Source organism: Trachymyrmex cornetzi, unplaced genomic scaffold (genome assembly GCF_001594075.2).
Source record: "Trachymyrmex cornetzi isolate Tcor2-1 unplaced genomic scaffold, Tcor1.1 scaffold16, whole genome shotgun sequence".
In the NCBI taxonomy this organism is placed as follows: Eukaryota; Metazoa; Arthropoda; class Insecta; order Hymenoptera; family Formicidae; genus Trachymyrmex; species Trachymyrmex cornetzi.
Window position 1 is genome coordinate 2,470,138 of NW_017296201.1, and position 22,947 is coordinate 2,493,084.

The following is a 22,947-nucleotide window of genomic DNA, read 5'->3' on the forward strand; positions in this document are numbered from 1 at the left end:
AGATATATGAATGTTTCTTCTCAAATGAGCCCTAGTACTATACACAGAGTATAATACAACATTACGGATTTATAAAGGAACAGAGTGACTCCCGGATATAACCTGCACTGTCGTGGCCGGAGTTATGTCTAGAAATTATCTTACCGTGAATTCGCAATGTTACACACTCTGTATATCACATAATCACACCAGAGTTTTTGTTTAGGAGGTAACGACTTATGTATATGTGCCTTCCAACAAGCGACACTGCGACATGTGATCAGGTCATCTTTGTTTAATATTGGTGAACAATAAGGATGTAATGATCCATTGTGTCACATCGTGTCATTTGTGTCGCTTGTTGGAAGGCACACTATGGCTGCTTTCCTTTTAGAAGACACAGTCGACACAAGTCGACACAAGTGTCGTTCTATCTTTGTCACTCTCTGAATATCAAGAAGGATAGAACGACGCTTGTGTCGATTTGTGTCGATTTGTGTCATCAAATGGAAAGCAGTGTACATTACCTCGGTGCATATTATTCAACGATATTACTTGCCGAGATCGGTGACTAGCATTTCATGGGTCTCCCCAAAACAATTCTTCATTACCGCACGTTAAATTCAAACGAATTAGTCGCACGTTCATTGCGTTGAATATTGGGTCAAATACATGTAAATTACCAATACGTAATTACGGATTCGACCGGATTGGTCGCATGTTTCATTCCTATGCACATTGGATGAGATACGGAAATTAAATAAACATCCATAATTACTGATTACGGAAAATAATTTAAAAAATTCGAAAACTTAATTCGACATCATTTCAATAAATAATTTTTAACATTTTTCAATAATTTCTCGTTTGCTGGGTTATAATATAATTAAGGTGACTACTCAGGAGCCTTAAGTATAACTAATTTGCAAAAATCTCAAATTAATCCCGAATTTAATTTTAAAGTGTATGTTAAAATTTGCAACACTCGCCCTTAAAAAGTTAATTGGTATTCGTGACAGATCAGTATACTTTTTAAATGTATCTTTACTTAAAGTTAATTTAATTGAACAATTTTTTTCATGTTATAGCTCAAAATTTGAGGAATAAGATTATGTAATTTAAAAGTATGTAAGGTTTTAAAAATATATATTATAAATAATTTTTCATAATATAGTTGAAAAAAACATCCAAGTCCACTAGACCCGCAAATACCGATTAGGGTTAAATTAACTATAAACGCAGACATAACGGAAATAACGTAAAGTCCAACTTTTTAAATAAATAATTTCAAGTCGAAGAAAAAGAATACAGGATAATAACGTGCATAAATACATTTTGAAGAGTTAAAACTTTGCTAATGATCTTTTCTTATTTTGAATTAATATGTATAAACACAAATATCATAAAAAATACATAAAATCAAAATACTTAAATATGTTCTCCGTATCGGTATGATAGGGTTCTTGGGAATTCGAGAGTTCACGTGCTCTGTGTTTGTCACAAGACGCTGTCTAGCATCTTATTATGTAAAATCGAAACAACGCATGTGTTGGAAGAGCTCTTTAGAAATAAAACGAATGTGTGGGCGCATTCCATTTATATGAATCGGTTATATCCAAATCTTTCGTAATCAAAATCGGAAATAATCGGTGACCAAGAAATTGCGCAAAATGATTCGGCAAATTTCTGTTTGATACTTGACGTAAAGATTGAGCGCGAAAAGTCAACGGGTTTTTGCGATTCAATCGGCTGTTAACAATAAAAAGACGCTAAATTTCGCTAAAATTCGATAAAATTCGATAAACTTATTTAGACTATACGTATATATTAGAAAGAATTGAATTGTATTAGCATCTTTCTTCAATCCAATATTTAGAAAGAAAGATCAATATAATTCAAGTTCCTTCACTCTTTTCAAATTGATACTAGATTTGCTCGCTTTGCTCGAAATTTCAAAAGATTTTTGCATTTAAAAGGAGATAAGTATATATAACGTTGAAGAGAGAGAAAGCAAAGTAAATAAGCAACGAAAACAGACCTAGTGGCAACTTCATAGGAATGCACAGTAGTCTATTCTTATTAAGGCGGTTTCAAACATGACCAATATACGCCAACTTTATCGTATATTCGCCAAATACTGGCCTACATTTATATAGAATATATATAATTATGCATGTTATGTGTGTGTAATATTTGCTAATATTGGCATACATTGCCGTCAGGAACCACCTTGTTACGTCTATAATAGATCGATCTTTTCGAAGTGCACTTTCTTCCCGCGATAATCATTTCTTCTTTTTCTGAGGCTTGCGTTGCAGACTTACCTCTTCAAAAGCGAAAGAATGTAATTAAGAAAATCGCTTCTCATTCGTTCTCAGCAAACGATCGGGGGAAGCCAAGGTTGTCGTTCGAGAGTGCGTGGACGAAATTAATTCGGTAGATACACATGTGAATCTGTCTCACACTCGTGGCGATTTAGGCCCAGTTTCACAACTGACGGTTAACTCTTAACCGCGAGGTTCAACTTATTCATTATCTCTTTTCAATTCTAGAATTGGAAAAAGATGAGAAATAAGTTGAACCTCGGTTAAGAGTTAACCGTGAGTTGTGAAACTGGGCCTTATATCGCCAATAATTTTTTTGTACGTGGCTCGCTCGCGGACGTGTGCATTCAGTGACACCGGAATGACGACATCGACGTAAAAAAAAAACCGCGTGGCAAACTGACTCATGCGGTTCTTCCTCGCATCGTACTATATAATTCACGCGCATCTCTATTTTATACCTTTCGCGCAGATTTCTCGGCATCGCGCCAAATTGAATCTTGATCAAGTTCTCGGTCCAAGTTGCAGGTAGATTTCGAAATCGCACGGTACGGTTCGTTTTCCGAGGTCAGTTTTCCATAAGATAAACAGAACGTAGATAAACTGAAAAATGAGTCATTGCCATTGCGAGTTAACATACTGTGAATTTGACCGATCATGTTTCAGTGCTACAGATTGTATTGTTGTACGTAAATACATATATCAAAGTGCAGCAACATAATATGAGCGCTTTAAGCGATAAAATTTGTGTATACTTTCGCTAATAATACGATGATATAATTTTATATTTCTATCAATCAAGATAATATTATCTCTTTATCATTATTACGTAACTTCATCTATAACAGCGTCAATATTTAGAACGATTTCAAATTCCGATTAAACTGACCGACAGAATCGCTTACAGCAAAATTCCTAATTATACAATTCATTGATTCTGATTAAATAAATTTCAATTCTAATTTAATTAACTTTTTATATTCTACTTCTAAGAATTAAAAACAGATAAAAAGTAAATTATAAACAGAGATTAAGTTAATCTACATTGGTATTGTGAAATGAGTCTAATGTCAATTTTTACCAAGATAGATTAACTTTATACAAATTAGATAAAATTTATATAAATTAAAGTTACTTTATATGTAATCAAATTGTATAAATTAAAATTAATCTTTACATTTATATGCCCATTTTTATCAGTGTAGATTAATTTTAATCTTAGTTTAACTTGTTTTTTATCGTCTTTTAATTCTAAGAATTAGAAAAGGACAAAGAATATTAAATAAAACCGAAATTAAAGATAATCTACATTAGTAGAAATATAACATAATGTCTATTCCTGCCCATATAGATTACCTTTAATCTTAATTTACTTTTTATCCTTTCCTAGTTCTAAGAATTAGAAAAAGATAAAGAATATTAAACGAAATTAAAGTTATTCTACATTAGTAGAAAAATGGACACAAGTCGATCAAGTTAATCTTTTAGTTAATCGGAGTTTAGTGCATGTGAAATCGTAAGCCCAGCGATTTCAATTTCGATTAAATTATAAAGGAATATAGAGAACGCTTATATAGGTATGCTCCGAAGAAAAAAAAATACGCAGCGCGCAGAAGTCCGGCTCGCTCCGTTCAAACATTGTTTTTGCGCAGTTGTACCTTTTGGTACTTTCAACCTTTAATTTACAAGAAGCGCGATGAGTGATAAGAGCCGCAAAAAAAAAGCGTGAAAAAAACGAAATCAGCGATGAACGCGCGTGCGATGACTGACAACGTTCTTTTAGCCATCAGCCAATCGACCGACCGGACGGTTTTCATCAGACGGCAAAACTGACAGGTCGACCTGGGGACACCCACCTCAACTCGATTGTCGTCCTTTATTTCGTGTTTCGTGTGACAGCGTGGACGTAAAGTGCGTCCTCGGTGTTCTTCCGAATGACGAAACTGGACCTTTTCGAAGATACTGTGCATGTACCGGCAAATGACGCGATGATGGCGACAGTAGCGGCGCCGATTAGTATCTTCACGAGAGATGCTTTTTTGAGAAGGTAACACCAGCCAGCTCCGGCTATAACTGGTGCCCTCCTTCGCCAAGTTTCTAACCGAGTGAAGCTAGCCGCTTGAATCGATAATGGCCTTGCACGGCCTGCCAACGGTGAACGGAACAATTTCCTAGGCACTAGTGTCAAATATATGTAAGCCGTTGTGTGCTTGAATGTTCAAAAAATTTTGCACTTAAAATGAGATAAAAGGTTTGTTCGCGTTGCTTGAAATTCTTTAAAATCTTTAAAATTTTTGTGCTTAAAATGAGGTAAATATATATTCGGACGTTAATGAGAAAGAAACCGAAGATACTGTATAAAAACTAAAAAGTGTAAGCAATTCGAACAGACCTAAAGGCCGCAGCACAAACTTTTGCAAGGAAAGGGAAAAAAATTATTTTTCCCAAATTAAATTACGGCTAAAATATTAAGAAAATTGCAACGCGGTTACGATATTCAGAAAAGTCGTGTTTTTCAAGAGCGTTTTTTTTTAAAAAAAGGATAAAATAAAAATTTGTTTTGATACCTCACTGTATTTGTACCATTTTTGCATTTAAGGTGCAGATAATTTTATTTATTATTATTTTAAAAGCCAAATTGCAAGATCCAGCTCTTTAGAAAACTTTATAGCTTCGCAAAATATAAGTCAGAAAAAGTTTCATGGCAAAATATTTCTTTTACAAGACATTAATATACTATAGAGTGCAGATATGTATCTGCACTGCAAATGAAGTATAAATCGAGTTTTCTCGTTATTCTACCGGCCTTTAAACCCGTCGAAATATATCATATTTGTGTGTGATTATTGATTCGTGAAATTTTACTATTAAAATTATATATATATATATATATTTAGTTAAAAATTAAATTCGTTAATTAAATTATCGTGTGAATTAAATATTTGATTAATTTGAATTATTTCATTCAAATTATTTTGTAGAGACGAGAAATTTATATTTTGTCTATATTCGTTATAAAGTTGCCGAGTTTTCGAAAATTAAGAAATTTAAAAAATTAAAATCAAGAAATTAAAAAAATACGTATTTCGATTGTAATCGTTACCTTTGGTTGGAATACATTTTCTTACCCAGTGAGAATGACAATGAAATTGACATCGAATCGATTCGACATCGATTCCATTGTTATTTCTTACTGAGTTATAATCTGGTAAATTTGACGATGTGAGAATCTTGAAGAACTTATTATATTAATTCCAATTCTGGGTACTTTTTATCGAACTATATATATTTTTCTTTTCAATAGATACAATGATTCGAAAAATGTGTATCTCAACGCAGTAAATGAGAATGGTTTGAAATGGACTGAAATAGAATCAAATTTTTAGAGATATATGTATTCGCGAACATTAAAATGAATCCTTTTCAATCCGAATGTATTTATTATATTTAGGAATTGCATGAAGCACATTTCTATGCCTTAATTTCAATATAAAAATAATATTTAATTTTTTTTCTGTGCCTCATCTGAATACTTCTCAATTCATTTTGAATAGGAAATGCAGTCTTTCAATCCAATTGAATCCAGTTGAATTCAATTCAATCCAATTTAATCCAATTGAATTCAAGAAAGTTTTTGTTATTTAAAATACGCATTCAGATAGATAAAATTTCATTTCATTTTAATATTTTTAATCCATTGTGGTTTATTAAAATTAAAGTCTCGCTGTCTCTTATTAATTGGAATATCTTCGTGATGATAACTTTTATAATAACATTTTAAATTTCATTTGTCTGGAATATTTTCTCGCGATAAGTATGATTGTTTGAGCATCTTAAGAGATTTATGTTTGACCTCACATAAATCTGTCTACCGAAAGTAAAGCCTATTCTACAATGTGCGCTATGTTTCCTGTTACTTGTTTTTTACATTTTACTTTTTTCTCCTTTGCAACCGTTTTATCGATAATTGTATTTCTTGCTATGTATTTCTTGTTTCTTTCGAAGTTAACTTTTATCTCGGGCGATATAAAATGAAAAACCGGATAAGGAGCAAAAAGACAAGATGTACAAAATAGCAAAAGGCAAGAAACAGGAAACAAAAAATACATTGTAGAACAGCCTTAAGATTACGTTCCAAACTCAAGCAAAACAAATAACGATAATATTAAAATAAATCGGAAATGATTGAAAAATGACTTTTAATGATCATTTTGGAATCATTTTGATCATTATGACTTATAATGACTTATTGTTGTTCCGCTTGCGAAACGTCCTCTCCAAGGAAAATTTTATTTGATAATACATGTCACGTGTATAATATATATATATTATATCCAGTAAAATTTTCCTCTGAGAGGACGTTTAATTTGGAATGTTATAATAATCCTTAAAAATAAATTGTATATAAGCTTATGTTTTTCAGCTCGATTTCTCATAATTTATCTTTTCTCCTTTTCTCGAACTCCAACATGAAAAAGAAAGAAAGCTGAATCATGAAAAAAGTTGAGCTGAAAAAGTAGACTCGTAATGACGTTCTTAATTAAAGTTGTACGCGCTTGCGTGCGATGTGTTCCGCAGCGTGGCCAAGTGTTTATCAACGTTCGTCGTGTACGCAATAATACATACGCATTTGCAGCATTTGCGCGCATCTCGAGCTCAATGACGGTAAGTCGTCGGTTTTTTCGTGTAGGGAGAGAGAAAACGGGAAGTGTCGCGCATGGAGATTACGAATATAAATAAACCGACCGTGCGAATTGGTGGCTTTCCGTAGAGTATCGGGACTATCGGGAGCGCCGCGAGTCCCACCGCAGTCTCTCGACTCCCGGAGCTGGATCGCGAAGAGTCGCGAACACGACCGGGTGAAGTACGACGGGGAGATTCGTGTGTGGGGATCCAGTAGGAAATGGCTGCCGTTTTGAGGAGAGAGTTTCGTACCGTGACGAGCGTGCTCGCCGGCAACAGGAATCTACCGTTGCTCGCAGCCGCGCGGTAAGCACAAGCGAACTCGTGCGGAACATGATCGTCGTTATTGTTTTTTGCAATTTTTTTTAACTTCTTAACGCGAGAGCGATCTGTACGTGAGAGTCCGTAACCGCGCGCGCGTGACGGACCTGCTGCTCGGATTGACTAACAGCTATTATCAATTCGTAGGTATCTAACGAGATCGTCGATCCGTTATGACATCAGCGAAGGATGGCTGAGCAAACTCCTGGTGAGGAAGATCGAGCCCACGAAAGAGTCGCACTCGCGAATGCTCTCCGACAAGGAGGTCATTTATGCACTGCACACTCAAAACATACGGCCAGATTCGATTGACAAATACTTGGCCAACTAGTGAGTCGACATCTTTGTGACCTTGCATCCGAGTGCGTGATGGTTCACTGACCTATAAATTCGATGCAATAGGATCGATCTTTAGCTGCATGCAAGGACGCTTCTAATTTGTTTTATTATTAGTAGTTTGTTACCCTTTAAGGCTAATCTAACAGTGTACTCTTTGCTTCATGTTTCTTGATTTTTACCTCTTGTCTTTTTGCTTCTTCTGTTTCTTCGTTTTAAGAGAAAAGTTGAATTTTAAAAAAGACAATTCAGGTAGAATGGTAGAACACAAAATCATAATGAGATCAAGATGACACCAAGTTGAAGTAATTTTAGGAAAAATCATAGTGATGTCTTTCGATATACTTTGACAACGATTTTGTGATGAATTCTTGACACGATAATAATTTTTAAATAACTTTTAATTAAAAATCATTTAAGATTATTATCGTATCAAGAATTCATCACAAAATCGTCACCAAAAGTGTTTTGAATGACATGCTTTTCCTTAAAATAACTTCAACTTGATGTTGATCTTATAACTTTGTATTCTATCTGAAAAGAAACACATGATGTCGATAAAATAGTTACAAAGAATGAAAAAGGTAAGAAGTAAAAGCAAAGAACCCATTGCATATTAGCCTTTATAGATATTGCAATTCTTTAAAATATAGTTAAAACTTGTGTTCTTTGTTATACAGTATTATATATTTAATTGATATCATTTGTATGTACTTGTTTTATAACTTTTGTAGGTTTAGTAGATTATCGAAAAATATATATTAATGTTAAACTTTAAATAAGCCTGATGCTAAATGTTTTCATGTACGTTTCTCCTTATCTTTTTTTTTATACCATTCCAGTGAGGAACACGTTAATCTGATACACTCAAAAAAATCTGATTTAAATTGCGAATTAATGGGTTCGTGGACAGTGGAAGTAGGAGACTTGGATCAGGCTTTACATTTATGGCAGTACACAGGTGGTTACGAACGTATAGATCATACACAAGCTGTGCTTTCTAAAGATGAGGTACGAAATCTTTTGTAATATACAAAGAAAAGATGCCAGAAACATAGATCTATTCTTTTCAGCTGAATTTTTTGCATCACTCATCTGTTCTTTTCAATGAGGAAAGAAAAAGAAAAAAGATAAATAGTGCAAAAAGTTCAGCTGAAAAGAACAGATCAGTTGCAATGAACATTGATGGCTAAAACCTAATTTTTATAGTCTTATCAACGACTGCAAACGGAACGTGGGAATTACTTAAGATCACGTCATTTGCAATATCTGTTGGCGTTCAGTTATTGGCCACCGCTGACAAAAAGGAAAGGGCCAAACAAATATGAAATACGTAGTTATAGTTTGCAACCAGGCACGATGATAGAATGGGGAAACAATTGGGCTAAAGCTATTAATTATAGACGCAACAATGACGAACCGTTTGCTGGTTACTTCTCACAAATTGGTAGATTGTACAATGTACATCATATTTGGTGTAAGTGTGAAACCACATATTGTTTATATTACGCTGTTTTATGTACATTATGCTCATTCATTTTCATACATGTCGCATAATATTTGTTTTTATTTCTCAGGTTACAAGGATCTTCAATCACGTAAAGAAACGCGTGAGAGTGCTTGGAGATCGCCCGGTTGGGACGAGTGTGTCGCTTATACTGTACCTTTAATAAGAGAAATGCACTCGCGCATATTAAACCCAACTTCGTTCTCGCCTACGAAATAAAATTTAAACGGGTGCGAACACAAATGCATTTGTATATTATACCAGTTATTTCTTATAAATATATATATGTACGGATTGTAATATTGTAAAAACATTTGTTACATGTATACACTGTGTAGATTTAAGTATATGAATTATTTACGCGCATGAGAAAAGCTACAAATTTTTGTTGTATTACAACTGGCAGGAATGTAATAGTTTGTTACTATTTGATGTTATACACTTTCAAAAGCGACTGTTTATATACATATGTATATGTACATACATATACATATGTACATATATAACATATACATATATATGTATAAATATTATATATAAAACATGCCATTTTGTCAAAATGTCAGTTGGATCACAACATATGTATTATATATGTCTGTATAGAGAGAGAAAGATATAAAGGAATAATCTTTATATTCTTTCGCTTTTTTTTTCTTCATCTACATTCATCAATTTCAAACTATCCAATAGGAAGACAATAGGACACGTTTTGATTTTACTAACGACTTTCTTATTTGCCATATTTTTCTATTTTTGCGTATTACAATTGATATATATTACGAAAATGCATAGATAATACAGTATAATAACATAAGTAGAAAAGATGTACCTGAATTTATAAAAAACAAATCATCAGTAAAATCTACATATCGTTTAAAAGATCGGCAAGTTGAATTAAAATGCATTCATAGTTCTAACATTTTTCATTTTTATTATCTTATTAATATGTATTGTGTATTGGATTAAACAGTTTCAACTGTTTAAACCTTAATTTACGCGATGCATCACCGCATGTTTCTTTCCCCCAATCGATTTAGTTACAAAATGCGTGTATATTACTTAAAGTTAAAACGAAATTGAATATTGGTATAATAATTATTAAGAATGTTTATGACTCGATTCGCATTTCGTATGCATTTCACAATTATTTATTCATTAGAAAGATATTGGTATCTCAATGGTAAGATATCTATCTCGATCAAAATTTACATTTTATGTGTTAATATAATAATAAAGATAATAATAAAATAATATTAATAAAACATAGAGAGAATATATTAGAGTCTATTATACGTTATCTCATGCTACGGATGAGTTGTATGATCATATATTGACTACGAATATTAACTCACCCACTCAGGCAATTACATTCAATTCGATGTAAAACACTTCAGCATTGTCAGAAAATTCTTAATGCAATTATTCTCTTTAATTGCAATTAATAAAAAGTTAACGTGCTTAAAATATAATATTATTTGTTTTAAGAATTTTCCGTGTTAATATTTTTCAATCTAGACCTATACACATAACAAAATTGAATAAGGAATAAATATTACAGATGGTATTGTTGAGAATTGCCTTAATATGCACATTATGTATATACATGGAATCTCATTCTACCACCGAAATATAGTGCAAGCTGATTGGTGTGAGTGTTTTTGTCTAACAGCAAAATGCAAGAATGAGTTATAATGGAATTACCAATAAAGCTTATAGAAGGTATATATCAAGATAAAAAGGAAATTAGATCCAAATTTCACTAAAAAAAATCAATTTCAGGTTTGCTAGAGAATAAATCCAACATAAATTTTATACAACTTCGCGCGTACATGAATCTTGTTTTCATAATGCTGATGCATTTTTAAAATAAACATCCTTTTTTTGAGGAGGAGGGATCGCGCTGTAATTTTTTTTCCATAATTACATAATAGCAAACTAGAAAAATTATAAGAATCTGTGTAATAATATCGAAAATAGAAAGTACCTTCAGAAATAAAAAATTATATGTACGTAACATTCATACTTGATCTTAAATAATATCAATAACGTATCTACTTGTCGCTATTTTATAAATACACGTACTTTCTTATAATTAGCCTTGTTTAATCAAATTAACAATAATACAAATAGTTATTGAATTTTTATTTGGCTGTCTTTAAAAGATATCAATATTTTCATGTTTATAAAACATATCTGTGGGAGATTATTTTGTCTAACAAAATTTTTGTTTAGTAGATCGGTCTGAAGTATTTTCTACTTTCCATGGTATCAATAGTATTTATTTTGTAACACGACTACGCCTATTCTTATTACTCTGCGTACTTCAAAAAAATGTCGAAAATAAAAAAAGGAGTTACGATTTATCTTTAATTAAAGCCAGAAATTGTATTGAAGTATATATAGTTACATTCACTTCGGTGTTTCGTGTACAAAAAAAAAACAATATTCCTGTAATTGGCCGATGTATAAAGAAGACATAATTGATACTGGAATCGTAATTATTACAGCAATCTCAAAAATATTACGTTTCTATCTGATGACGGTGAACTGTACCGTAATACAAATCACCAGCATTACAAAAATCACACCTTAAATGGAAGTAAGTGAAGAACGAGCTCGTCAAATAATCACAAGCATAATTTGATACTATGATATTTGATATGCTATGCCTATGATTAATTGTCTAGCTTACCAGTTATCACATTCCAAAGTTAACTGATAAAGTTAGCCATGCACACGTTTTTGGAAAATTTTTATAAATCTCTCTCTCCGTGCACACACACGCACGCACGCACGTACATGCACACACATACACACACTCATACATAGACACTCTCTCTCTTTCACACTAAATATTAAATATCATAATCAAAATTCCATATCGCAATTCTATGTAAAGCGAATAAATATTTACAAAACTCTAGCAACATCGACAATTAATTTCCTAAATTGGGTATTCAGCAAGTTATAGTGATTACACAGACTATAGTCGAGAATAATCCTTTTGTTACATACATACAACTTAACTCAGAGACACAACTCGTGCTATAATTAAAAGTGCATATAAAACTTAACAATTTCCTTTTATATAGAACCTTCCTCGGTGAAGGCAGGTTTGAAATCTAAAACTTTAATAATCGTAATTGTTTAATTAGTTACTTATAATAACAGAAAGACGTATTGTATAACATATTAAATTAGTCTAAACAGTTTTCCTAAACCACACATTTTACGTAATTTAGAATCCGGTTTGTTAGCACGAACAATCTCTGTTAATCTGTTACGTTTCAAATTGATTATAGTAATTGATTTCGGACATCTCCCTAATAAGAACCTAAGGAAGAATTTAAATGTATCTTCATACACACATGGATGTCATCTTACTGTCTTTTCCATAATGAGTTGTTACATTTCGATTACTATGTATAATATGCGTTTGTATTTACATATCATAATGGGAAATATTTCGGTTGATTGTGACAGTTTTCCGTATTGTACAATTTGGAACATATAACCATGATAACAATTGTATTGTTTATGTTTTACTACAATCACTCATATCACTATAATTGAACACACTTTTAGATATTCGTTCGATGCATGCTAGCCGCGTATAATTTTCGCGTCAAATTTCATTTTCATGAAAAATAAAAAAAATACATAATATATATATATATACATATTATATATATATATATATAAAATAAAAATTGGAATGTATATGCTATGTTGCCATTGATAATGCAAATGACAAAATGTTTATTATGTGAATGTCGTTTAAAGCTTTCAATTTTTGTTTAAATGTATAAGAGTTATATGGGGGAAGAAAGATTAACGAACTTACGAAATAAAATGCAATATTTTTGGTCATGCCCCGCAATATGTTTTATAATTACTTATATTTCTTCTAAAACTAAACATTTTTGTTTTAATTTACGTGAAAAATCTCAAGTTATAAGCGTAAAATAAAATTATAGAACGTTAGTTCTTTTTTTTAATATAATATATACGCATTAATATATAATACAAGTATTTGATTGGCTTTCTCAACTATCGTTTACAAGTATTTCATGGTGACATGTTTTACTGCTCTCCATATGTATCTATAAATATATATTAAAAAGAAATTAATTGAATCGTAAAAATTTACATTCTTTATGATAACAATGAAATGCTTTATACAATAAAACTTACTGACATTTCATATTTCAAAAATAAATGGACTGTATGTGTTGCTAAGTATTAACTACATAATACAGTAGCACCCCTGCTTAAAAATGTTATCATTAATGGAAATACACTTTCTTAATACGTACTTTTTGAATTTAATAAAAAACGAGATATTTGTTTTTCGTTGATTTTCTAGGAAAATTGTTATATAACAAAACATCGGAAGGAACAACAGTCACAATCATGGATACGGATTTTACATGTATAATGGTTTCGTGATATATAAAATAAAAAATATATGAAAAAATAATAAATAGGAAAACAAAACATGTATATTTTGATGTAAAAGTACAACATTGGGATGTGTACTGGATGAAATTTCGAATGCAGTTATAGAGTATATGATACAATATAAATATAATGGAGCGCAATGAATCAAAAAGTACACTTTAGACTCTCGTAAGCAATTTGGAGGAACAAACGTTTGTTGAACGTTTATTCTCGTAAAACACAAATAATCGGTACAATTGAAATATTATGAAAAGTGAATATTTTGGGGAATTTACATATCAAATTAAGATAAATGTTATAGCTATCAGTATAAACGTGTAGAACATTTAGTTAATGCATCAATAATATCAATTCGTCTTATATTTAAAGTAATTAATATCTGCATGATTTTATTCCTTTTCATTAAATATCGTATTTAATATATAAATACTTTTAACTCCACTGGTTTAATGCTGTATGAATAAAGACATGGAAATGAAAAGGAAATCATGTGAGACACTAAATAACTAGCTTTATAACTGAAAATAAATTTACTTTATAATAACGTAGAAAATATTTAGATTAATAAAAAAACGTAACATCTTCATTATCAAGAATCTTTCATTATATAATGTGAATATTTAAATTTTCTTAAACAATGCAATAATAGATATAAATTAATATATCACATAAATAATTTTTATATATTAATTTTATGTAAATTACATATTTAGGAAACATCCAAGATACAACGTTAAAGAATCTTACAAAGCTGCGTTTAGAAATTTCACCTGGGTATATCTAGATATCATTTTATTTTTGTTTAATATTCAATAAACAACAAAGATAAAATGATAATACCCTGAATTCTCAAACGCAACAGGAAACTTGAAAGGAATTGAAAAGTGAATACCAATTGCTTCTAATTCTCAACAATAATTTTATTAGCAATTAAATTCGTTATATTGATATAAGTTGAAAAGTATAAAGCAATAAAAGGATAACTTGTTGTATCCTGAATCTAAACCTCTATTAGAGAAATGCACGTTTGATTGCTGATATTTACACTTACAACAAAAAGATAGTTTTACTAAATTTATTAGAATATTACTTTACAAATTCTCCACTATTACTCTTTAATGAATATATGTAATTAAAATCTGGAAATACGTAAAAAATATACTAATGCGCGCGATGCTCAATTATCACGAAAAACTTTAAAGTTTTTTTTCGTGAAAGTAATGTAAAAGTCAGAACACTACACTGAGAAAAATATCTCAGATTTATCTAAGGGAAAAAGAATAAAATATATATTATTTTCGAGCATTATAACTATTGTACTGTTATTTTTATTATATTTGTAGCATATTAATAAATAAATGTTTCTAAATTTTTTTCTGTGGTATAGGTGTGTATAAAATTCTTTATTCCCTATGTTGACATCATCTGGCCTATAAATTTAAAGATTCTTTAATGAATATTAGAAATGAAATTAATGTTTGAAAGTTTTTCCTTTATCTCTATATGCATCTCAGAATATTTGGTTACGATTAATAAATATTACAATGTTGCAAAAAGCATCTAAATTCTTCTTCAATATGAAGCTTTCTCTTTCTTTTCTGGCAAAGTATGTCGATACATCTGGACGATTAAAAATTACGCGCCTATGACAATTTCAGTCCAATACACATTCCCAACCTTAACAAATCTTTCAGGTTCGGTTCAATGCACGCAACGAGCCAACCCTTGTTATATTTGTAAGTCATTGAATTATTATTATTATACGTCGGCAGACTCGTCATGTACTTACTACACAGGCAGACATACATACATATACATATACATACATAGATACGTACATATATATGTATATGTATATTAATATGATTAAAATTAAAGACTATTAGGGGGGAAGGACGTGGAGCTATTACTGTGAGCCAGACTTAACATGGAGCCACTAAGGCTTTCATCGTCTGGATAAGATTCTTTTGATGCTTCAGCTATCGCCAGAGCACTGCAATCATTCGAAAAATACTATAAAAATATAATGTAACGTTTGCGTTTGATAAATATAGCATATTTCTTGCAAAAAACTTAATTAAACTTTGTACTATATATTTTCATTCTCTGTTAACGTACCTGAATCCTATTCTTGCACTTTCCTCATCAAATTGCTGCAATTCCCGTTCTTGCCTTTCATGTAACAGGCGTATACGTTCACTACGTTCTCGAAGGAATTCCTGAGTTTCTAATTCCATTTTTTGTTCAAGTAAAGCTCGTCTAACGGATACACGATCTTCCAATTCACGACGTTCCCTGTTCCTCTGCGCCTCGGCTTGCATCTTATTTTTTGATTGGTATGCCATTAGAATTTCTAATTCATAATTTAACCTTTCCTGTAAGATTAATATTAATTTATCATTAATATCGAATAATTATAAAGTGTAGCATAGTATAATATGCAATAATATATGATAATGTCAATTGTCGAACCTTAAGATTATGGCATTCTACTTCTTGTGACTCGTCTAACCGTATACTTTGCTTTTGGAGCATTTCAGCAATACTTTGCTCATATTGATCACCTAAAAGTGCTAATTTGCGTCTTTGTTCTTCCTTTAATTTTTTAATAACTGCTTTTTGCTCATCCTTAGCAGTCGTTTGCAGGATTTGAGCTTTCAACGCTTTATATTGTCGTGTTTGTATTTTACAAGTTTCTCTAAACTGTTTACGAATTTGCATTTCCTTTTGCTAAAATTAATAAAATTAAACTTCATTTGTGAATACAATATCACATATGTAAAGAAAACATTGGAAATAATATATACGTCAGAGTAGAATTTCTTTTACACAAATTATTCTATATAAATACAATAAAATTGATATTAAAGTATCAATTTTAATGTTTTACTTGAAAACATTCATTCTAAGAACAAATATCAATATTTATGTTCATATTATTACATATTGTTATTTACCTTGAGACTCTTCGGTTGTTGTTTAAGTTCTAACGCATGCTTTTTACGTAGATCCCGTTCGGCCCGTTGCATATAATCCTGCTGATTACAAAGTTCTGTTGAATGTTGTCGATGTACTTGATCCTCACGAAGTGCGTGTACTGCTCTTTGTTGTCTATATTCTAATTCTTGCGTCTTTTCATGATGTCGCAGAAGCATAGCATGTGCTTGCTCCAGCTGCTGTTGCCGTTTATTCAATTCCTGTTTAATATATATACATATATAAATGTATATAATGTAATAAAAAATTGACACTCTTAAAATATCTTACATAAGACAAAAATATCAATAAGAATCAATAAGCTTGATCTCGGAATTAACACTACGGGAAAAGAGTTGTTGACTTAAAATATTTAAAATAAAAAAATACGATATAGAAAAAATTTCAAAGAAAAAAAATATATGAGAGTCTAATAATAAAAAAATCTTTAAATATCAATAGTAATACGAACTTCACGAAGAAGCTCCTGTTCCAAACTATGGAAGATGAGTAACTTTTTTCTACGGAATTTTCGAATTTCAAGATCCAAGTATTCTCGTTGTCCCCTCGCAAGCCGTTGTTCCTCTTGCGCTTCCATCTGTCTCAAATTATCTTTTTGACTTTGAAGTGTAGCATCTCGTTGCCTCTTTGGAGTTACTTCGTCCTGAGAAAGTTCTTTTTTCCATCTTTCTTTATAGGCCTATATAAATAAAATCATATGTTTAAAGATATAAATTAAATGTGTAAGATATGAATTAAAATTTTACGATAAATTTGTCATGCCAACATCTTACTTTGTACTCTCTCTTCTGTTGAGCTTCCAGAGTTTTACGGTCAGCTTCATGTCTACTTGTTATCTCTTTATTAAGTTTCTTCTCAGCATTTTGATTTTGTTTTAACTTGCGTTCTAACTCTTGTAGATGTCTGAGTTGCAATTTCTCGAGATCCTTACTAAACTGTTGTAACAAAGTTTCATACTCTTTATCCAACAGCTGTTTATGTGACTCCATTTCCATTTTGCAACGTTCCTCTAATTTCACCTATAAATATAAGAAATATTACATTATAAATATAAATATTTAAAAAATTTTTTCATAATTATCAATAATTATCGTTTAGAAATTTAAAATCTCTTTACTTAAATACATTTTTTAAAACAATTGAATCATTTATCAAAATTTTAATTCTTTCAGACAAGTTTCAAAATTTATCAATCGTAATTATGTGAAATTATTTGTAAAGATTGTATACATTTGTGATATTAAGTAGAATGTTTGAATTCTTACCAAAGCACCTTGGTGCTCTCTCCTCATTCGTTTATATCCACTCATTTGTTCATGCATTTCTTCTTGCATATGTTCTTTTTGTTGTTTCGTAACAATTGAAGTTGTCCTAATTGTTGCAAAATTATTGGCACCGTGTTCAAGAAGATTGGCAGTGACACCACCTGCTGAAACCTTATGCCGATTTCTGACAGATCCTGAAGAATAATCATTACCATCAGCATTTGGTAGCGGCAGGCTATTGGTGGAGGAACTTTGAGAGCTTGCTGAGACGCCCATCGAGTGAATCGAGTGTTCTGAGGTAATTGAATTGCTTTTGCTACTATCGCCACCTGTTTGTTCATCAGGAGTATCTGTAAGTGATTGTAGTTTTGAAGATTCAAAAGTATGTACAGCACGTTTAATTAGCATACTAAAAAAAAGTATAAGCGTAAAAAATATACGTATAAGATTGATATTTGATAAATAATGATCATACCGTCAGCATCACCAACTGTGCTCTCTGTTTCACATGCGTCGATCATCAAGATCTTCTTCATTTTACGATAATTCAAATTATCTAATTCCCGAACAGCGGCTTTTGTTCTCTGTATCAAATCTATCAAAACTTGAGGAGAACGTGGTCTGGTGACAAATTGATGCTGTAAAATTGAAAGCCTATAAGAGAACAACTAGACTACTACTAACATACTATATATAATAAAACAAAAAAAAAGCAAAAATACATGCGGATGTGAAGTATCGCTACAGATATACATAAGGACAACTCACTGATAACAGTTTCCCGGATGTTGGTCTTTCAATTGGACTTTTTGTGAGACACACCTCAACAAAATGTCGAAAAACATCAGTCCAATCTGGCGAATTTAACGTTGGAGTGTCATTCTGTGCAATATGATACAAGGCGCTCATTGCGTTCATATTAAAATAAGGTGGCTTTCTTTCCGCTATAATCAATAATATATATAACGTAAGTTTTGTGTTTAAGAATAATAAGAATATAGATAAAACTATTTTTCTTTGACAAAATAGAAAAATTGAGATGTTAATTAAATTATAGAATTTTATTTTGAAAAATTATATTATCTTTTGAATTGGAATAATCATTGCCACTTTGTTGGACATAAAAGAATTGCCATAAACGCAGATATTGAATAATTGTAATTATAATTTAAATTATATGGTAATAATTACTTTAAGTTGTTGATGTACAAACATATTGATGTTGTGATAAATTTTTATACATAATTATAATTAATATGTTAAATACATATACCTAATTCGATGCACGTTATTCCTAATGACCATACGTCAACCTTGCCATCATATTGCCCCTCGTCCATAGCCAATATAACTTCTGGCGCCATCCAGTACGGAGTCCCTACGAAGCTATTGGCTGGACATTTTATACTCGCGGACCCAAAATCAGCTAATTTCACTGTACCGTTCTCAGTAAGTAGAATATTTCCAGCTTTCACATCACGATGGATTCTTCCAAGGGAGTGAAGATAATGCAAGCCGCGCAATACACCTTCGCATATTGCAGCTATTTCTTCTTCCTTTAGTGGTCTTTTGTGTACCTCAATAATATCTGATGCAGAGCCAAGACAATATTCCATCACCAACTGCAAAACAACACACGATACAATTTTAATATTATTTAGAAAATGCTAGTTTGAAGGATTTAAAATATAATCGAATTAATCGAATAGATACAAAAATATCATACATACCCAGGCAGTGTGGTCCCTGAGATAGCAACCCTTATACTCTATAGTGTTAGGATGATTAAGTTGCCTAAGAAATCGAATTTCCTTTAAAATGTCTTGCCACTTTTCCATCGTTTGCTTCCCCAGGTAAGACATTTTCTTGATGGCAACAATTTCTTTGGTAACCAGGCATCGTGCATAGTAAACAGCCCCGAAACTACCATGCCCGATCTCGCGCAAATCCTCAAATATTTTCTCCGGATCATTTTTCTCAAATAATTCGGCAATCTCTGGGTCCTTTAAACTACCAGGCCTTGCAACAGCTGGCATAGTCGAGTTGTTGATAATTAGATGCCCGAGGCCTAGTCCAGACACCTTACCCTGTTATCTTTAGATTCCTTGCCCGAACCGTCTGTTTTTATTGAATCCTCTGTCAGTCCATTCCCAAACTTAACATTCTATAAAAGAAATATGTTTTTAGGTCTTGACATATTAAGCTCATAAAATTTAAAGCTACAATAATTAATATATATTGCATCACTATATATATTGTTTCATAATCTAATCAATTACATAGAGAAGATATAAAATTATTAGAAAAAATACTTAAAAACTCATAAACTGTTATATGAGACGTTAAGGGCAGATTTCTTATTTTATTCAGAGATAAGTCTTTACAAAATTATGCCAAAGAAGATCAAGATTTATTAACTTTTAATTTTTAATACTAAATAGGAATTTTCGATAAATACAGGTTTGTGATAAAGATCATTATAATCAAATAAGATGAAATTTCATTTCTTTGTATTCTCAAAACATTCACGTAGCTAATATCAATATCTTAATATGTCAATATTTTTTAATTTATTTCAAATTTCAACAAGGAATTTACACATTTCAGTATTTGCAAATCATTAATTTTATCACACACTAATTAAAAGTGATAACTTTGCAATGAAAATATAAGAATACTTTCAAATTAACAATTTAAAATCTTAATAATTAATGGTATCGTTCTTGCATAATTATACAGATAAAGTATATTTGTGTACTTTACATTAATCAGATTATCATTCAATTACAAAACGTTTCAATTGTGTCTCCTTACAAATTTCATGTCTGCATTTCCACAAAAAAAAAACTGTCATGTTTTAATGTCAAGAATTTAACAATAAAGCCTTGCAGTTTTACATTATAACCGATTCGCACCGGAGATTATCTTGGAAACACTACTTTCCTACTCATATTCTCTAATTTCACTGTATGAAAGTGATTGCAAGCGTTTTAATTGCAAGCAATTAAATTCTTTATGAAATTTTCAACTCCGAGTTCATCACGGGTCCGAGAACTCTCTCGGGACGAAACTGTTCGTTTCTCGGAAAAGCATCCGCTAATTTTCCACTCGTGTATCAAAAGTCGCGAGGCCTTCCTCCGAGCCGGATGTACCTTACGTGTGATTTACGAGCGTAAGGACTGAGTGTACACTGAATGGTAGCACGGCGCATTGAAAACGCAGAGGCACAACAAACATTTACGCTCGGCCCATTGTCCGAATCTTGTCATCGGTCGTTGTCGTATCGTTTCCGTTTTTTATCTCGTTCGCGGGGTCGAGTGAGGATCTAAATGCGATTTCCCTCGCGATCGCGACGGCGAGGAGGGCGAGGAGAAAACATGTAACGGCTCAAACGACACAGAAATAGGCACGTTCTTCCTATAGAAGTGACGAGAACCGCCGCAGTCCCGTCATTGTTATCGCGTTAGTCATGTTACTCGTCGTGGTCTCGAGCAGTCTCGAGCGGCTGATACCTAGTCTCTATCATCAAGGAGGCCGATTCTCGATGGAGAGGAGACTATCGGAGATCGTCGTTTCTGTGACAATTCCGTCGCGCGAACAGGATCGGATCAGGAAGAAGAGAAAAAGAGAGGGCGGAAAGGGGAGAGGGGCAAAATTCGGCAGGGCGCGCACGAGAGAGAGAGAGAGAGAGAGAGAATTATCGACGCGCGGCGCCGAGGGGGAACATCCTTAAATGCGAGCGAGCCACCTCCGGATTCGCGATCCTTTTCGCGAGAGATTGGTGGTGACGCGATGACGTCGGGGAAATTCGTTGGCGGAGGAAAAGTCCGCGGGCAGATCGGACGATGATGATGACAAAGACAACGACGTCGGTGATAACGACGGGCAGATCGGACGACGACGGTGACGGCGAGAGTTCGCAGGAGGTGGAGAAATGCGGGCGTAAGGAGGGTTGGGTCCTCGGCGCTCGTCGGGCCAATCGGACCCCTTGCCCCACCTCTTTCCGTCGCCGTCCTCGTCTTTCTCGCGTTCCGCCGCACCCCCAGCCGCGTCACGGACGTCGCGGTGCAGCGCTGCACCGTCGACGACGACGGGACGAAAACGTGTACCTCACGCGTTATAGCGCGCGCATCACGACGGCCGGTCCCGTCACGTCCCCGTCCATCCATCCGTCCATCCATCCGTCTGTTTGTCTGTCCGTTTGGGTGGCGTGACATCGTGCGGTTTCACGCGCCGCGATCCACGGCGGATGGGAATCCCGTTGGGACACCAGGGCAGGGCTCGGTCGGGCTAAAAAAAGGGTCGAGAAAATTGTATTCACCTCCAAAATGGCGAGGGAGCGGGCGGGGAAGCATGCGCCTCGTAGGCTCCGTGTGCGCTCTCTTCAGGCGGAGGCGTAGCAGTTCTTTTTCCTGAACCTGGCCGACGATCCCGCGGGCATAATTAAACTCCTGCGATCCTCGGGCGAGCCCGTCGTTGATTCGCGAAAGTCGCGCACCGCGCCCCGGAACAATACACGCTTCGTCGTCGTCGTGCCGTCGTTGTGTCGTCGCCGTATTCGCACGTCACGCACGCACCTACACACACGTACACATATACTCTCTCTCTCGCCCTTTCTCTCTCCCTCTCTCTCTCTTTGCGTACGTGCGCGCGAGCACTCTCTCGCGAGAGAACGAGCCGCGAGACAGCGAGCAACGACGAGGCCACCGTACCTCGGATCCACGGACGACCACAAGGACCGTGCGCGAGGATTCCTCCACCTACGTCTCACGTCCGATTTCGCTCGTCCCGCTTCGTACCGTACTTGCACCGTATACACTGTACACACTACACGGTACACGGTACACCAGGCGCGAGAGCCGTCCGTTCGCGATGGCGGTGGCGCTCTACGACGGTCACGTTGCGAACTAACTCGCCTCTTACCGTCCCTTTCGTTGTGCTACTTTATCATGATACGATTCAACGAAAAGTGGAAGTTTCTCTCCTATATTTACTGACTGACGAATAATTTGGAGATCTTTGATAATTTCACCGATATAAAAATTTCTATATTGTTGACGAGGTCGTCCTCAAA

The 22,947-nt window shown here is 33.4% G+C and overlaps 3 protein-coding genes across 6 annotated transcripts in view; 1 reads left to right on the forward strand and 2 right to left on the reverse strand.

Moving 5' to 3' along the window:
- Nucleotides 1–4,330, reverse strand: part of Tps1 (Trehalose-6-phosphate synthase 1) — a 28,497-nt gene extending 24,167 nt beyond the window's left edge. Inside the window, exon 1 of the mRNA XM_018503979.1 lies at nt 4,160–4,330. The gene's annotated coding sequence lies outside the window, so the exon portion shown is untranslated. The remainder of the gene's footprint in view (nt 1–4,159) is intronic.
- Nucleotides 4,331–6,878: 2,548 nt separating this feature from the next.
- Nipsnap (protein nipsnap) lies at nt 6,879–9,623 on the forward strand. 2 transcript variants are annotated; one of them, XM_018503746.1, is made up of 6 exons: nt 6,879–6,968; nt 7,075–7,292; nt 7,455–7,637; nt 8,486–8,654; nt 8,853–9,120; nt 9,221–9,623. In XM_018503746.1, exons 2-6 carry the CDS (start codon nt 7,207–7,209, stop codon nt 9,367–9,369), a joined length of 855 nt encoding a protein of 284 aa, XP_018359248.1. In that variant the 5' UTR covers nt 6,879–6,968; nt 7,075–7,206; the 3' UTR covers nt 9,370–9,623. The 2 variants fall into 2 exon arrangements, with proteins under 2 accessions (XP_018359248.1, XP_018359249.1); XM_018503747.1 differs by lacking the exon at nt 6,879–6,968 and having other exon boundaries at nt 6,975–7,292.
- Nucleotides 9,624–14,992: 5,369 nt separating this feature from the next.
- Nucleotides 14,993–22,763, reverse strand: Tao (Serine/threonine-protein kinase Tao). 3 transcript variants are annotated; one of them, XM_018504148.1, is made up of 13 exons: nt 22,586–22,763; nt 22,195–22,450; nt 19,604–20,037; nt 19,147–19,495; nt 18,642–18,817; nt 18,349–18,511; nt 17,874–18,223; nt 17,382–17,627; nt 17,060–17,287; nt 16,569–16,808; nt 16,084–16,341; nt 15,730–15,986; nt 14,993–15,604 (listed from the first exon to the last, which is right to left on the reverse strand). In XM_018504148.1, exons 3-13 carry the CDS (start codon nt 19,907–19,909, stop codon nt 15,484–15,486), a joined length of 2,694 nt encoding a protein of 897 aa, XP_018359650.1. In that variant the 5' UTR covers nt 19,910–20,037; nt 22,195–22,450; nt 22,586–22,763; the 3' UTR covers nt 14,993–15,483. The 3 variants fall into 3 exon arrangements, with proteins under 3 accessions (XP_018359650.1, XP_018359651.1, XP_018359649.1); XM_018504149.1 differs by lacking the exon at nt 22,195–22,450; XM_018504147.1 differs by having other exon boundaries at nt 22,195–22,763.
- Nucleotides 22,764–22,947: the final 184 nt, after the last annotated feature.

Excerpts from the sequence above, each read along its gene's own strand:
- Nipsnap (XM_018503746.1), top strand. The coding sequence starts at position 7,207 with ATGGCTGCCGTTTTGAGGAGAGAGTTTCGTACCGTGACGAGCGTGCTC. Across the intron at positions 8,655-8,852 it reads CTGTGCTTTCTAAAGATGAG|TCTTATCAACGACTGCAAAC; the intron begins GTACGAAATCTT and ends TAATTTTTATAG. Across the intron at positions 9,121-9,220 it reads CAATGTACATCATATTTGGT|GTTACAAGGATCTTCAATCA; the intron begins GTAAGTGTGAAA and ends TTTATTTCTCAG.
- Tao (XM_018504149.1), bottom strand. The coding sequence starts at position 19,909 with ATGCCAGCTGTTGCAAGGCCTGGTAGTTTAAAGGACCCAGAGATTGCC. Across the intron at positions 19,496-19,603 it reads TCAGGGACCACACTGCCTGG|TTGGTGATGGAATATTGTCT; the intron begins GTATGTATGATA and ends GTTGTTTTGCAG. Across the intron at positions 15,605-15,729 it reads AGTGCAAGAATAGGATTCAG|TGCTCTGGCGATAGCTGAAG; the intron begins GTACGTTAACAG and ends GAATGATTGCAG.